General features: G+C 35.6%; 1 protein-coding gene across 1 annotated transcript in view; it reads left to right on the forward strand.

The window, feature by feature from the left end:
• Positions 1-17,884, forward strand: part of BANK1 (B cell scaffold protein with ankyrin repeats 1) — a 485,106-nt gene that overhangs the window by 73,024 nt on the left and 394,198 nt on the right. Inside the window, exons 3-4 of the mRNA XM_044681628.1 lie at positions 3,035-3,189; positions 8,537-8,672. Of these exons, the coding sequence (XP_044537563.1) occupies positions 3,035-3,189; positions 8,537-8,672 (291 nt within the window). The remainder of the gene's footprint in view (positions 1-3,034; positions 3,190-8,536; positions 8,673-17,884) is intronic.

Below are 17,884 nucleotides of genomic sequence, written 5' to 3' on the forward strand. Positions count from 1 at the left end.
TTAGTCCCTGTTCCCTCTATGTAAACTTCTTCTAGTTACCCTTTTGGTAATAATAATTTTTAATATTTGACAATACCTTCTTTTCTTCTTGGGATATAAATTGATTGAGTTTGTTGTGTCCCTTAAAGAAAAGAATTTTTTTCTCCTCCCCCCATTCTCTTAATTACCTTATGTTGATTCTCTTGAGTTCTGGGTTTAGGCAGCAAACTCTCTGTTTAAATCAGGTTTTTTCTTGATGAATGTTTTGAAGTCCTCAATTTTATTGAATGACCATACTTTCCCCTGCAATAATATAGTTAGTCTTGCTGGATAGTTGATTCTTGGTTGTAGCCCCAGTTATAATTATCAGTTGTGTATTCCCCAACTTTTTGGTATCCTCTTTTAGTTCTACCCCTTCTTCTTAGGCTATTTCCTTTTAAACCAGTGATTTGTTTTAAAACAGTAACCCTTGTCCCCTCCCTTGATTTTCTACCCTTTCTACCCCCTCCCTTTTTATTCCCCTCTTTTTATTTTTAAGGCCTAATGAATTCCTTCTCCCTTCTCCTCCCTTCCCTTTTTTGACCTCCCCACTCATCTGCTCCCCTTGGTTTATCCCTTCTGACTTTCTCAGTAGGGTTAGATAGAGTTTTATATCCCAATGGATATAGCTACTCTTTCCTCTCAGGGTTGATTCCACTGAGAGTAAGGTTTAAATATTACCTCTTAATGTTCTCTTCTTCTCCTTCTTATAATAGTATTCATCCCCTCCCATTCCCATGCCCTCTTTGTGTGTAAGAGAATATCCTATTTTTCTTATTCATTCAAGTTTCTCTTGGTTTCTTCTACTATTCACCCCCTCATTCCCTCACACCCCCTTATCATCTTAGGCCATTTAGTACTCCAACCTCTCCCTGTGAATAAATCTTCTAATTACTATAATAGTGGATATTAAAATAGTGAATAGAGTTCCCTACAGAGAATTACACATAACATTTCTCCATATAGGAATACAAATAATTAGGTCTTATTGAAGCCTTTAAAGAGGGAAATTTAAAAATGAGAATTTTCTTACTTTCCCCTCTGTTTCTTGTTTAACTTTTCATGTTTCTCTTGGTTTTTGTGGTTGGATATCGAACTTTCCATTTAGTCCTGGTCTATTCTGTGCAAACACTTGGAATTCTTCTATCGTGTTGAATACCCATACTTTCCCCTGGAAGTATATAGTCAGTTTTGATGGGTAGGTGACCCAGTTCTCTTGCCTTTCTGAATATCATATTCCAAGCCTTGTGGTCTTGTAGTGTGGAGGCTGCCAGATCCTGTGTGATCCTGATTGGTGCTCTTTGATATCTGAATTATCTCTTTCTGGCTTCTTCCAAAATTTTTTTCTTTTACTTGGAAACTCTTGAATTTGGCTATTATATTCCTGGGGGTTGTCTTTTCAGGGTCTACTATCCTTTCAATGTCTATATTGCCCTCTTGTTGTAGAACTTTAGGGCAATTTTGCTGAATAATTTCCTTTAATAGGAGTCCAAATTTCTATTAATTTCTGCTTTTTCAGGATGACCAATGATTCTCAAATTATCTCTTCTTGACCTCTTTTCTTGATCTGTCAATTTCTCAGTGAGATAATTCATGTTTCCTTCTATTTTTTCAGTCTTTTGACTTTGCTTTATTTGTTCTTTTTGTCTTGAGAGATCATTGGCTTCTACTTGCCCAATTCTTGTCTTTAGAGACTGGTTTTCTTCTATATTCTTTTGATTTTCCATTTCGCTTTGTTCTATCCTGTTTTCTAGCTGTTTGATTTTGGTCTCCAATTTTCTCATCAATTCTTTTGATTGGGGGCATCTTTTTCCAAACTGCCTGATTCTAGCCTCTAGAGACTGGTGTTTGGCTATAATCTTTTGGTTTTCCTTTTGAATCTGGTCTTTTTGGTTCTTCAAGGCTTCCAGCTGGTCATTTCTGGTCTTCAATTTGCTTATTAATTCATTTGATTTCTGAGCCTCACTTTCTAATTGTGAAATTCTGCCTTTTAAACTATTATTTTCTTGCCAGTTCTCTACCATCTTTCTCATAATCTCAGATTTGAACTCTTTAATAGCTTGTGATCAGTTTTCATTTTGGGGGGGATGGTTTGGATATGATTACTTGTTTTTTCTCCTCTACTGTTTGCTCTGTTGTCTGGATTTTATCTGTGTAAAAGTTGTTGTGTGTTACAGGTTTCTTCTTGGCAAGCTTTCTCTTTTGGGGTTCTTGTATCAGGCTTGCCATTGTTAGCCCTGCTCTCTCTCAGGTTTATCTTCACACTCAGGGTCTGTCTGCGCTTTTTAGGCTCCTGAGGTCTCAGGTCTAGTTGTTCTCAGTGTCAAGCCTCCTGGTGATCCCCTTGATTGTTCCTCTGCCTGAAGCTCCTTTAACAGTCTCAGGGTGCTGCTTCCACAGTCATGCACCCCTCTGCACTGGGTCCCCACTCAAGGTCCGTGCCTACACTCAGAATCCCTGTCTGTAGCTGCGACCTCACCTTCACTCAGGGTCTGTGTTCAAAGTTCGCAAGTTCTTTAGCCTCTTGGGGTCTTAAGTCTTGCTGCTTTCAGAAGCAGGCCCTGGTGACCCCAGGGAGCTGTCAAGGACTTAATGGATGCCTCAAATGTGCTCTAATTCTTGTGCGCTGTCTTTGGCCCTGTATGTGGGGGTATGGTGTGGGAGAGGGTTGCTCAGCTAGTGTTTTAGTGAGCACTGTTTCACCCCCTTATAGCATGGAAATGTCCTGATCCCAAGTACCTTCAATGCTGCGCCCTGTTTTGGGGTCCCTTCATTCGTCTAGATTTGTTTTTATGTCCCCTTGAGGAGTCCTTTATGTTTCTATTAGGAGAGGTTAAACAGCTGGTTTTTACTCTGCCTCTATCTTAACCCGGAACCTGTATCAGTTATTTAAATTATTTCATCTGTCTTCTAAAATGTTTTGATGAGTTAACTACTAAGTAACTATTGTCCATATTGATATTTGGAAGAAATAAATTAATCATTTTTATGACTTAACTCAATGACTTTTCTCTAGGTTCCCAGAATTACTTTGAAGTTAGTAATCCAGAAGAAATAGGAATGGAACACTACATAGAAATAAATGAGGCAAAGGAGATTGAAAGAGCATCAGAAACTTCAGAAAGCAGTGAGTCATCAGTTCTAGTGCTACCTGCTAAAATACCCTGTGAGGTAAGTTTAATACCTTTGAAACTCTCCTATTCAATTAATATCAGGTGGTAGATTTCTGTACACTTCAATTTTTTTCATCAACTGTTGTTTAATAATTTTATAACACACCACTCTGTTGAACATTGTATTAGAATTCTATATCCATATTAATCAAAGATATTTACAAAAAAAGGAGAAACTTCTCAAATAAATTAATTGAGAGTCATTCATCATTTTCACCATAATTATCATTATCAACTATCTAGGAAACATTTATGAGTGCCTCTAATGTGAATACTGTTCACAGAATAGTGCTAGATACTCTAGGAGGAAATGCCACAGAAGGGGGAAGAGGTGGTCCATGTTATTCAGAAACAGAGATAAAAACATTGTAAACATTCTCCAATTTAATAATAATAAAATTAAAAATACTTCTATCATATAAATGACTAGGTTACTGTGCTAGAGGGGGAGTCTCTATTAACTTGGGAATTTTTAAGCATTCCTTGACTTTTCAAGTTCCTCTCTGATGACCTACTATTGATTGTTTTTTGTTTAAAATATGATTTTTCATATACTACCTATGATAAGTGTGAGAAATATAATAACATGTTATTGAAGGGCATTTCATTTAGGGTAAAGTCAGAATAGTGATTAGAGAACCATCATTGAAGTTGAGAAGACCTGAATTCAAATCCCAACTCTGACACATACTGGTTCTGTGACTCTGGAGAAGTCATCTAACCTCTGAGAGGTCCCAAGCAATCCTCTAAGACTCCAATTTGCACATTTGTTATAAATCAACACTGACAGAAAAAATTCCTCATGCGGAGTAGTACACTGGGAGTATTTCATACTAGATGAATTATATTTTTAGGCCTATTCCTTATTATATTATTATGCCATAAGATTTCATCAACTTTGGCAGTTTATCTCATCACTTATCCAGTGTACCTTTGATTGGAGGGTGGGATCATAAACTCCTCAATTTAACGAGAATGTTTACTTTAAATATCTCATTTCTTTTACCTGGCTGCACTGCTTTGAGATTTTTCTACCATGCCCCCACACTGTGTACCTTCAATTCCTCCTCACCCAAGGCAAGCCTATTGTAAACATTCATTGTTCATACATGGGTAGAGCCAATATAAATAAAATGACAATCCTCCCTAAACTAATTCATTGACTTAATATCATCCCAATCAACTTACCCCCAAATTATCTTAGTAACCTAGAAAAAATAATAACAAAATTCATTTCAAAGAACCAATTATCCAAAATAGCTAAAGAATTAATGGAAAAAACAAAGGAAGGAGGTCTAGCAATATCAGTTATTAAACTATATTATAAAAGCAGTAATTATTGAAACTTTCTGGAACTGGCTATGAAATAGAAAGGTAGATCAGTGTAACAGAACAGACATAAAACAAATAGTTGTAAAAGATTATAATAACCCTGTATTTATATATGTTTACATATAAATTCAGATTTGAGGGACAAGAAATCACTATTTGGCAAAAATTTTTGGAACGCTTAGTAAGTAGTTTGGTAGAAACTAGTTATAGACCAATATCTTACACTATTCACTAAGTTAAGATCACAATGGATACACTATCTAAGACATGAAAGGAGATCTTATCATATTAAAAGAACATGGAAAATATTACCTATCAGATTTATAAATAGGAGAGGAATTTATGAGTAAACAAGAAATTGGGGAACATTGTAAGATATAAAGTGAATAACCCTGAGTCCATTAAATTGAAAAGCTTTTCTTCAAATCAAACAAATATTGTCAAGATTTTTCATAGCCTCTCAGAGATATAAAATAAAAATTATAGAAATTTGTCAAATTTATGCTAATAAGAGTCATCCTCCAATTGATAAATGGGCAAAAGATATGAACAGATAGTTTTCATACAAATAAATCAAATCCATATATAATACATGAAAAATGCTCTAAATCACTTCTGCTTCATGAAATCCAAAACAAAACAATTCTGAGGTGTCATCTTACACACATCATTTTGGCTAAAATGACAAAAATGACAAATGTTTCAGAAGATATGGAATACTGGGGACACTAATTGACTGTTGCAACTATGAACTGATCCATTTTGGGGAGCAATTTGGATTAATGCCCAGGGAGCAATAGACCTATGTATATCGTTAGATCTGGCAAGATCTTTGTTGAGCCTATTTCCCAAGGAAATCAGAGTAAAAGGAAAGTACCTATACATTCCAAAATATTTATAGTAGCTCTCTTTGTAGTGGTAAAATCTGGAAATTGAAAGGATGGCCATCAACTAGGGACTGGCTGAACAAATTATAGTATGTAATTGTGATGGGATACTATTGCAGTATGAGAAATGATGGGTGAATTAATTTTTTTTAACTTGGAAAGAACATAAGAAAATGAAGAATGAAATAAGTAGAATCAAGAGAGCATTACATAAAGCTACAGATTTAATATTTGAAGAACAACTTGTGAATGTTCAATTCCAGAGAATGAACTAAGAAATGGAAAGAAAGACATAATCTATATATTTTACTAGATGGTATCTTCTATGTTATGGGGAGAGGAGGTAAGGGCTGAATAAAATTTAAAAATGAATAAACCATTTCTAAGATAAAAATTGAAAAGGACTTAAATATGCAAATGTTTTTATACCAGCCCTTTTTGTAGTGGCACAAAAGTGGACATTGAAGGGATGACCCATAAGTTGGGGAATGGCATAAGAGTTGATCGAAAGTAAGCAAACCAGAATATCATATATAGTAACAGCAGAATTGTAAGGATGATTAACTCTGAAAGTTTTAGCTTCTCTGATCAAGACAATGATCCAAGATAATTCTAAGGAACCCATGATGAAATATGCTATCACCTTCCAGAGAGAGAACTGATGATGCCTGAATGCATTTTGTAGCATTACTTTCTACATGATTTTTTTTGTTTTATTTAGGTCTGGTTTATGTGACACAACTACTATGGAAATATGTTTTGAATAACTTCACATGTAAAATCAACATCAAATTGATTTTGATTGGCTTCTCAAGAACACAGTCGAGTTGGGAGGGAGAGAGATAATTTGGAACTCAAAAATGTTTTCATTTAAAAAACAAATTCCTAAATAAGTCTCCCAAAGTTATGTGATTAGTATTGTCTCCCTCGTTTCTTTGCTCTTCCCTCCCAGAGCTGACAAGCAATTCAACATGAATTATATATGTATCATCACACAAAACATTTCCATAGTATTTATTTTTGTAAGTGAATAATCTTTTAAAATCAAAACCTCAAAACATATACCCAAATAAACAAGTGACAAATAGGATCCTTTGAACTACATCCCAACTCCAATATTTCTTTTTCTAGTCCTGAATCATTATACTGTTGTGTGTAGCAAAGTCTACCACATTTAATCGTGGAACTTGAAATTATTTAAAACAATTTTTTAAATTTATGTAACTGGGAAATATTTAGTGAAATAAAAAATATTTTAAAATCTGACTAGAGTTTCATGAACTACACATTTAACTGAAATTAGTATGTGTTAGAGTGAGAGAGAGAACAGTTCTTAGGGCCAGACTTATTTGAAAATTTAGCCTGTAGAAAATGAACTTCAGAGGCAATTAATGTAGTGAATAGGAGCCTTTTCTCTGGTCCTAAAAGCCAATTCAAGGACTGTCATAGGCTTAGGCTTAGGACAAGTGGGCCACAAGAAGAGATGGAAGGATAGGAGGCTGTAGTGGGGTAAAAAATTCAGAATTCTTGATCATAAAAATGGAATTTCTGGATGATGATAAGATTATGGCTGTGCATGGCTGAGGTGGAGTGACTGGTTAGTTCATGGAGATTTAGGATCTTAAAGAATTGAGAGGCCTAGGCGTTTGAGGAAATATCAATGTGTATATTACAGTGTCTTAGTATAAGGGCAGCAATTGGAGTAAAGAGCAAACCTGTAAGTCACAAAGGAAATGTACTGAGAAAGGAAGGAGAATGACTTGACAGGCTACGGATCATTGCCTGCAAGATCTGGATAGGGTGATAAATTTGGATGGACTAAATTGAAAAGAAAAAGAGAGTTTTGAGTCATAATAGGAGAGGAAAGATCTGGAAGGGGGAGTGTAAAGCAAACCATATATGCCTACTCTTTGTCCAGGTTCAGTGTGTAAGAAGGCATCCAGTATTCAAGAGAATGGCCAGGTATGCAGTGTTTCCTAGGTTGAATCAGGTCTCTGTGAGTGGTAGAAGATGGAAGAAGCATAATAGCAAGAAATGAGAAGTAAGGGAGGTTTGTTAGCCCTCAACTTTTCAGAATGGGTTGCTGCAGAATAAAAGTAAGAGAAAGTCACAAGTTCAAAAAAGAGGAAGGAAGAGAAAGATTGGGGAAAGGACCTATTCTTTATCCATGAAAATAAAAGCAAGTATAAAAAGAATTCCTACAGTATCTTTTTAAAATTTCCTAGTTAGTGTTATTATTGTATTTCTCAATTCTATGTAATGATGAAATATTTTTTCTTTAAAAACATAAATACAAAAAGGGCAACATACCAAGAGACAGTTTAATATAATGGAGAAAGAACTAACTTTAGAGTCAGGAAGAATGAGTTCAAGTTTTCTCTGACAAGTGTTGACTATGTATATACATAAAGATACACTTATACATATGAATACACATCCATATAACATGCAATACATCCCTGTAACATATTCAATACATATATGTATGGGTACAAACAATATGCATATATGATCATACATATACACCTGTATAACAATATTAAAAGCATAAGGACCCCAAACCAACTTAAAAAGTTACATTAAATCCATTTTTGTCCATTTGTTTTTATTTTGTCAAATGCAAAATATTTAGGTAGGATTTCTCATTGTTATAGATGTGAGATTATTTCTTTTTGTTCATTGTTATTGAGTAAATCTCTTAAAATGTTAAAAATATAAGGACATAACTGTTTGATCCACATGATTATCAAGCGTTGAGAGTTATGCCTTTAATGATATCTGATATTGCTTTACAATTCTGACTTAAGTCTGTTGCCCTTGTACTGGGAGACTTCAATATACATATTGGTGCTCCTCCAAATGCCCTGATTCCTCAATACCCTAATCTCCATGAGTAAACCAAGGATCTCTAGTTTGTTAACATTTTCCCATATTTTATTTCTCTTAATCTCACAACCCTGAAGAGTGTAGAGATCACCTATGAGAATGAACTGAGAGAAGGTAACAGAGGGAACCCACTGCAAGAGTCTTTCTGTTCATTGTGAATAACCATTGTCAGTGCTTTCTGTGGTTGAGCAGTATGAAATCTGGCCAGAAGCTGATTGGGATACACTTTTAATTCTGTAGGATCCTGGTGACATATTCATTCTTTTGAAAGATGAAATCATTGGTGACATTGAAATTGAATTCTCTACAGACAGCAAGTGCATTAGAGCCCAGCCATTGCTTTGGAGCAAGACAGTCAGGTGTCTGAAAGCTTTAGGTAAGAGCTGGCTTTGTTTGCTTTGATTGGGGGAGGCATAACGAATGATAAACCTTAACCCTAATTTCTTTTCAGTGTTTCACTTCCCTACCTAACCTCAAAATGGTCTGCCAGGTGTTTCCTGTATTGGAGCTGAACACACAGAAAGCTGTTGCTAATATTGATTGAAAATCATGAAGGTTTGCCATTTAAGGAAGATTAGATTGCACTGGTTTCTGCTTGTGTGGAAAAGTGACAGCCAACATCTTCAATGATATTAAATGGATCCTTCTTAATATAATGCTTTTACTATAGCTCATCTATTATAGCAGGCTAAATTTATTGATTTTATTGCTATATTATGATTACTGGGGTGTTTGAATTTCCTTTCAGAGCTAATATATTCCACTTTCTTTCTCAGTGTATCCACAATATACATACACACCTGTATAACAATATCAAAAGCATAAGGATCCCAAACCAACTTAAAAAGTTACATTAAATCCATTTTCTGTTTATTTGTTCATCCATTTGTTTTTATTTTGTCAAATACAAAAGATTTATGTAGGATTTCTCCTTGTTATATATGTGAGATTCTTTTAATCATACTGGGCAATATTTGGCTCTTTAGCTGTTTCATCTACTTGGGATCATTTCCCTCTCTAGTTTATACCTGATTCTCATATTGTATTAGTGAAGAGAATGATATTTTTTTACTTTGCCTATAGCTTAATAAACTGTACCAGTACTCAAACTCTAGATGCAGGGTTTCCCCTGACCCAATTACTCCAAGATTAAAATATTAATCCACAAACATCCTATTATAAATTTATGTTTATTTTGGTTTTAATTCTATGAAAATTTATCTTGAATATTACTTGACATTTAAAACTTTGTAAAAATTCTGATTAACTAAAGGATCAGCTAGGATTCCAGCAGATGTATAAAGGACATTACCCTTCTTATGACAGAGTTCTATCTTCCTTCCTTCCTCCCTTGCTTCCTTTCTTCCTTTCCTTCATTTTTTCCTACTTCCTTTTCTTCCTTCTAGTGAATAGAAGGAGGTATAAGGAGAAAAACTGGATGATGGATCATTGAAATAATAATAATTTTAAGAGATTAAAAAGAAGAAAAATAAAAACATATAAAGAGATTTAAAGTAACACAGTCTGCAAATTCTCTGGATGTTGATTGGGATTTATATTTACAAGATACAATTTACTTGGAATGAGTGTAGAAGGAGGAATCTTCCTCAACCAATTTTAAATTCTAGAAAGTACTAAAATTATAAAGTTTGTCAAATACAGGTTTTCCCAAAAGTCTTTAAGCTTTAATGAGTTAAAACTGCACTAACACATTGGAGACGTCCTAAATATCCAACAGTACTTTTCCCACAATGCAGTCCTCAAAAAGTGTACTTAAAGAACACTGATAAACTTTATTGTTTCGTACTAATGGAACTAAAATTAAACTTTTCTGGATTAAATATTTCTAATTATTCTTTTGTTATTTATTATTTTGGATTAAATCTTATTTATGTTTCAGTTCCAAATGCTCTTTCTCTAGCCCCTCCTCCTACTGAGAAGCAAGACATATGATATCCATTATATATATAAAGTCATGTAAAACATATAGAACAATAGCCATGTTTCAAAGAAAGCAAGAAAAAAAAAGAGAAAAATGCTTCAGTCTGCACTAAGTCCTTCAGTTTTCTTGCCAGAAGGCAATGATATTTCATATAATTTATTCTGTGGAGTTGTGGTGGATCACTGTTTTGCTCAGTTACTGTATCTTCTTACAGATTACCTTTATAATATTGATGTTTAAATTATTCTCCTGGTTTTTTTCACTTTGCTTTGCTGTAGTTCATGCAAGTCTTCCTAGGTTTTTTTTGAAATTATCCCCTTCATCTATTCTTAAAACACAATAGTATTTTATCATAATCATATACCAAAACTTGTTCAGCAATTCTGCAACTAATGAGCATTCCCTCAATTTACAATTCTTTGTTCTGGCCATTTATTCCTAAATGTGTTTGGTCAGATTGGCATTATTAAAGATGAAACACCATAGTCAATATTTAGGAAGGAAAAGAGGAAACAAGTATTAAGAATCTACTATGTTCGGGGTTAAGATGGCGGCAGAGTAAAAAGCAGCTCTTAACCTCTCCTGACTGAAACATACAGGACTTCTCAAGGGCGCATAAAAACAAACCCAGTCAAAAGGAGGGACCCCACAACAGGGTGCAGCGTGGAAGGTACGTGGAATCGGGGCATTTCCATGCTAAAAAGGGGTGAAACAGCTCTCACTAAATCGCGGGCTGAGCAACCACCCTCTCCCACACACACATACACACCACCTGCAGCTCTGAGAGCCAGGTCAAAAGAAATAAAGCAAGTTTGGGCCACCCATCGAGTCATTGGCAGCTCCAGAGCCTGTTCCTGAGAGCAGAAAGATTTGGGAACCCAAAAAGCTGAGGAACGCACATGGACTATGAGCGCGGACTCGGAGCGCAGGCTCTGGTAGAGACGCAGGCGGAGGCAGACACAGGCATGAGAGAAGGCTCTGAAACCCTGAGTGGGGAACCAGTGCAGACTGGTATACAACTGTGGAAGCAGCACCCTGAGACTTGTAAAGGAACCTCCTGCAGAGGATCAAGCAAGAGGGTCCACCAGAGGGCTTGACCTTGGAAAAAACCAGACCTCAGACCTCAGGAGCCAAAAGACCTCAGAGAGTTGCTGAGCGCGAGGATAAAGCTGAGAAGCTACTGGGCTAATAATGGCTACCCAGAACCAGGAAGTCCAGAAGAGAGAGAAAAAAATTAACAACAAGAAAAAGAAATCTTTAACACTCGACAACTTTTACACAGAGAAAATGCAGACTACCGAGCAATCAGAAGAGGAGAAAAACAAGCAATCACATCCAAACCATCCCAAGATAATCAAAACTGGTCACAAGCTCTTGAAATGTTCAAAACTGAGATGACGAGAAAGTTGGAAAAGATTTGGTCAGAGAAATGGGAAGTAGCTCAAAAGTTGCTCAAAAGGTCACAAGCTCTTGAAATGTTCAAAACTGAGATGACGAGAAAGTTGGAAAAGATTTGGTCAGAGAAATGGGAAGTAGCTCAAAAGGCAAGAAAATAACAGTTTAAAAGGCAGAATTTCACAATTGGAAAGTGAGGCAAGTCAACTGAAGACTAGAAATGACCAGATTGAAAAGGAAAACCAAAAGATTATAGCCAAAAACCAAAAGATTATAGCCGAAAACCAAAATATCATAGCCAAAAACCAAAAGATTATAGCCGAAAACCAGTACTTAAAGGCTAGAATTGAACAATTAGAAGCTAATGATCTCTCAAGACGACAAGAACAAATAAAACAAAGCCAAAAGACTGAAAAAATAGAAGGAAACATGAAATATCTCAATGAGAAAGTGACAGACCAAGAAAACAGGTCTAGAAGAGACAATTTAAGAATCATTGGTCTCCCTGAAAAGGGTGAAATTAATCGAAATTTGGACTCCATACTAAAAGAAATTATTCAGCAAAATTGCCCTGAAGTATCAATAAGCACATGAGAAAGTGCTGTAAATCTCTAATAATTAGAGAAATGCAAATCAAAACAACTCTGAGGTATCACCTCACACCTAGCAGATTGGCTAAAATGAAAGAAGGGGAGAGAAATGAATGCTGGAGGGGATGTGGCAAAATTGGGACATTAATGCATTGCTGGTGGAGTTGTGAACTGATCCAACCATTCTGTCTGGCAATTTGGAACTATGCTCAAAGGGCTATAAAAGACTACCTGCCCTTTGATCCAGCCATACAATTGTTGAGTTTGTACCCCAAAGAGATCATAGATAAACAGACTTGTACGAAAATATTTGTAGCTGTGTTTTTTGTGGTGGCAACAAATTGGAAAAGGAGGGTATGTCCTTCAATTGCGGAATGGCTGAACAAATTGTGGTATATGCTGGTGATGGAATACTATTGTGCTAAAAGGAATAACAAAGTGGAGAAGTTCCAGGTGAACTGGAAAGACCTCCAGGAGTGAAAGGAGCAGAGCCAGAAGAACGCTGTACACAGAGACTGATATACTGTGGTAAAATCGAATGTAATGGACCTCTGTACCAGCAGCAATACAAAAACCCAGGACAATTCTGAGGGATTTATGGTAAAGAACGCTACCCACATCCAGAGTAAAGACTGCAGGAGAGGAAACACATAAGAAAAACAGCTGCTTGAACGCATGGACATGATTGAGGATGTGGACTTGATTCTACCACACCAATGCAACTACCAACAATTTGGAAATAGGTCTTGATCAAGGACACATGATAAAACTAGTGGAAATGTGCATTGGCCATGGGTGGGGGGAATGCGAGGGGTGAAGGGGAAAGTGGGAGCATGAATCATGTAACCATGTTAAAAATGAATATTAATAAATATTTAAAAAAAAGAATCTACTATGTGCCAGGCACACCATGCTACATGCTTTATAAGCATTATCTAATTTTATCCCAACAGCAACCTGGAAAAGTATGTCCTATTATTTTCTCCATTTTACAATTCAAGAAACTCAAGCAGATTTTAATTGACTGTCCCAGGGTATCAACAGATAGTAAGCATGTAGCTATGGAGATTGAGTGACAAATAAAATCAAGAATGACACCCAGGCCATAAGCCTAGGTGCTTCTAAGTATTTTTGTGTACTTAAAAGTAATGAAGGAGTGCCAAATTGAGAGGAAGGGAATATAGGGAGGTGTGTGTCAGGGGGAGGGGGAATAATGAGTTCAGTTTGGGACATATTGATTTTAAGATGTCTAAGGGTCTTCTGGTTTGAGATGTCTTAATAGACAATTAGAGGTGAATCTGGAGGTAAGGGCAGGGGTAAGGACTATATAATTAGATCTAGGAATAATCAGTATAAAAATAATTGTTGAAACCATGAGAGTGGTTTCTGAGATGCCAGTAAGGACACTAGGTGGGGCTATCAAGCTAATAGACTGAAATAAAGTTTCAGTGTGAGAAAAAAAACAACAAAATATTAGAACTAGAAAACCAAATTTGACACTCAACTTTATGGAAAAGAATGATGGAGCCATAAAAGGGAGAGAAATAAAATAGTTTTTTAATCCTCAAATTTATAAAGATATGCCAGTCTCAGCTTTCCTGATTTTAAGACTGATTCTTTAGCATACCCAAAGAGGAATGGTAGAATTCTCATGTTCCGTATACAATAGTTTGAATATCTCCCTGGCTTACAATGTTAACTACCCTCTTTTTATTAATAATTTCTTCTCTCTTGGATTTTGGTTTCCCCTCTATCATTCTTACAACTTCTCTGAAGACTCCTCATTGACCTCTATCCCCACGAATAGAGAATACTCATTGTTGAATCCACAGCCCATTTATTTCTCTGCTCCTCTCAATTGCTATAGCCATAAATGTGAGTCTAGAGTCCAGAATAGAGGTCATTAATGAAGAAAGAGATTAAATTTTATTCAACAAGTTAATCTCTTACCACATGCTAGGCACACAACTGGCAAGAAAATAACAGTTTAAAAGGTAGAATCTTGCAATTGGAAAGTGAGGCTCAGAAACCAAATGAACTGATAAGCAAATTGAACACCAGAAATGACCAGATTGAAAAGGAATACCAGAAGATTATGGGTGAAAACCAGAAGATTATAGCCAAAATCCAGAAGATTACAGCCGAAAACCAGAAGATTATAGCCGAAAATCAAAAGATCATAGCTGAAAACCAAAAGATCAATCCCTAAAGGCTAGAATTGAGCAAGTAGAAGCTAATGATCTCTCAAGACAACAAGAACAAATAAAACAAAGCCAAAAGACTGAAAAAATAGAAGGAAACATGAAATATCTCAATGAGAGAGTGACAGACCAAGAAAACCAGTCTAGAAGAGACAATCTGAGAATAATTGGTCTTCCAGAAAAACCAGAAATTAATAGAAACCTGGACTCCATACTAACAGAAATAATTCAGCAAAATTGCCCTGAAGTCCTACAAGAGCACAATATAGACATTGAAAGGATTCATAGAACACCTGCGACATTTGATCAAGAAAAGAAAACACCCAGAAATATAATTGCCAAATTCAAGAGTTTCCAAGCAAAAGAAAAAATCTTACAAGAAGCCAGAAAGAAACAATTCAAATATCAAGGATCCTTGATATTTGGCAGCCTCCACGCTATAAGATCACAAGGCTTGGAAGACGATATTCAGAAAGGCAAGAGAGCTAGGCCTGCAACCACGGATAAACTACCCATCAAAATTGACTATATATTTCCAGGGGAAAGTATGGGCATTCAACAAAATTGAAGGATTCCAAGTATTGCACAGAAAAGACCAGGGCTAAATGGAAAGTTTGATATCCAGCCACAAAAATCGAGAGAAACATGAAAAGGTAAATAAGATACAGAGGGAAAAGAAAGAAAACTTATAATTTTTAAATTTGCCTTTTTAAGGGCCTCAGTGAGATCTAATTATCTGTATTCCTATGTAGAGAAATGTTATATATAATTCTCTGTAGTGAACTCTATTCACTATTATAATATTTACTATTATAGTAATCAGAAGAATAATTCACAGGGTGAGGGTGGAACACTAAATAATCTAAGATGACACGGGGGATGGGAAAGAGGGGGTGAATAGCAGGGGACACCAAGAGAAACTTGAGTGAATAAGAAAATAGGATATTCTATTACACACAAAGAGGGCATGGGAGGGAGAGGGGACAAATACTATTATAAGAAGGAGAGGAAGAGAGCATTAAGAGGTAATAATCAAACCTTACTCTTAGTGTAATCAACCCGGAGAGGGAAGAGTAGCTATTCTATCCATTGGAACATAAAACTCTTATCTAACCCTTCTGAGAAAGTTAGAAGGGATAAACCAAGGGGAGCAGGGGAGTGGGGAGGTCAAAAAAAAGGGAGGGGAAAAGAGGGAGGGTATTCATAAGGCCTTTAAAAACAAAAAGAGGAGGGAAAATAAGGAAGGGGGTAGAAAGGGAAGTTAATCAAGGGAGGGGATAAGGGATAGTGGCTCAATAGCAAACCACTGATTTAAAAGGAAAAAGTATAAGGAAAAAGAGGGTAGGAAGAGGGGAGGATTCGAAAATGTCAGCAAATGCACAACTGATGATTATAACTCTGAATGTGAATGGGATGAACTAGCTCATAAAATGGAAGCAAATAGCAGAGTGGATTAGAAACCAAAATCCCACCATATGTTGTCTACAAGAAACACATATGAGGTGGGTGGACATACACAAGTTTAAGGTTCAGGGTTTGAGCAAATTCTTTTGGGCGTGAAATGAGAAAAAGAAGGCAGGAGTGGCTATTATGATTTCTGACAAACCCAAAGTAAAAATAGATATGATTAAAAAAGACAGGGAAGGTCATTACATCCTGATTAAAGACAGTGAAAACAATGAGGAAATAACACTGCTCAATATGTATGCACCAAGTGGCATAGCATCCAAATTCAGAAAGGATAAACTGGAAGAGCTCAAGAAGGGAATAGATAGTAAAACCATAATAGTAGGAGATCTAAATATTCCTCTGTCAGATCTAGATAAATCAAACCGAAAAATAAATAAGAAAGAGGTAAGAGAGATGAATGAAGTCCTAGAAAAATTAGATTTAATTGATATGTGGAGAAAAATAAATAGGGACAAAAAGGAATACACCTTCTTTTCAGCTGCACATGGCACATTCACAAAGATTGACCATGTTATAGGGCATAGAATCATTGCAAACAAATGCAAAAGAGCAGAAATAATAAATGTACCCTTCTCAGATCATAATGCAATAAAAATAATAATTAGTAAGGGCACCTGGACAGGAAAATCAAAAACTAATTGGAAATTAAATAATATGATTCTTCAAAACCAATTTGTCAAAGAAGGAATCATAGAAACAATCAACAATTTCATTGAAGAAAATGACAATGATGAGACATCCTACCAAAATCTGTGGGATGCGGCCAAGGCAGTACTCAGGGGGAAATTTATATCCTTGAGTGCATATATTAACAAATTAAGGAGGGCAGAGATGAATCAATTGGGCATGCAACTCAAAAAATTAGAAAGAGAGCAAATTAAAAATCCCCAGATGAAAACTAAATTAGAAATACTAAAAACCAAGGGAGAAATTAATAAAATCGAAAGTAAAAGAACTATTGAATTAATAAATAAGACTAGAAGCTGGTACTTTGAAAAAACAGATAAAATAGACAAAGTACTGGTCAATCTAATAAAAAAAAGGAAAGAAGAAAACCAAATTGATAGTATCAAAGATGAAAAGGGAGACCTCACCTCTAATGAAGGGGAAATTAAGGCAATCATTAAAAACTATTTTGCCCAATTATATGGCAATAAATATAACAATTTAGGAGATGTGGACGAATATTTACAAAAATATAAACTGCCTAGATTAACAGCAGAAGAAACCTAAATAATCCCATATCAAAAAGAAATTGAACAAGCCATCAAAGAACTCCCTAAGAGAAAATCGCCAGGGCCTGATGGATTCACAAGTGAATTCTATCAGACATTCAAAGAGCAACTAATCCTAATACTATACAAATTATTTGATATGATAAGCAAGGACCAAATTCCTTTTATGACTCAAATAGAGTACTGATTCCAAAGCCAGAGAGATCAAAAACAGAGAAAGAAAACTACAGACCAATCTCCCTAATGAACATAGATGCAAAAATCTTAAATAGAATACTAGCAAAGAGACTCCAGCAAGTAATTAAGAAGATCATCCACCATGATCAGGTAGGATTTATACCAGGAATGAAAGGTTGGTTCAACATTAGGAAAACCATCCACATAATTGACCATATCAACAGTCTAACAAACAAAAATCACATGATTATCTCAATAGATGCTGAAAAAGCCTTTGACAAAATACAGCATCCATTCCTATTGTAAACACTGAAAAGTATAGGAATAGAAGGACCTTTCCTAAAAATAATAAACAGTATATACCTAAAACCATCAACAAACATCATATGTAATGGGGATAAATTAGAAGCCTTCCCAATAAGATCAGGAGTAAAACAAGGATGCCGATTATCACCTCTATTATTCAACATAGTACTAGAAACACTAGTAGTTGCAATTAAAGAAGAAAAAGAAATTGAAGGTATCAAAATAGGCAAGGAGGAGACTAAGCTATCACTCTTTGCAGATGATATGATGGT

This window comes from Gracilinanus agilis, chromosome 6 (genome assembly GCF_016433145.1).
Source record: "Gracilinanus agilis isolate LMUSP501 chromosome 6, AgileGrace, whole genome shotgun sequence".
NCBI classification, from domain to species: Eukaryota; Metazoa; Chordata; class Mammalia; order Didelphimorphia; family Didelphidae; genus Gracilinanus; species Gracilinanus agilis.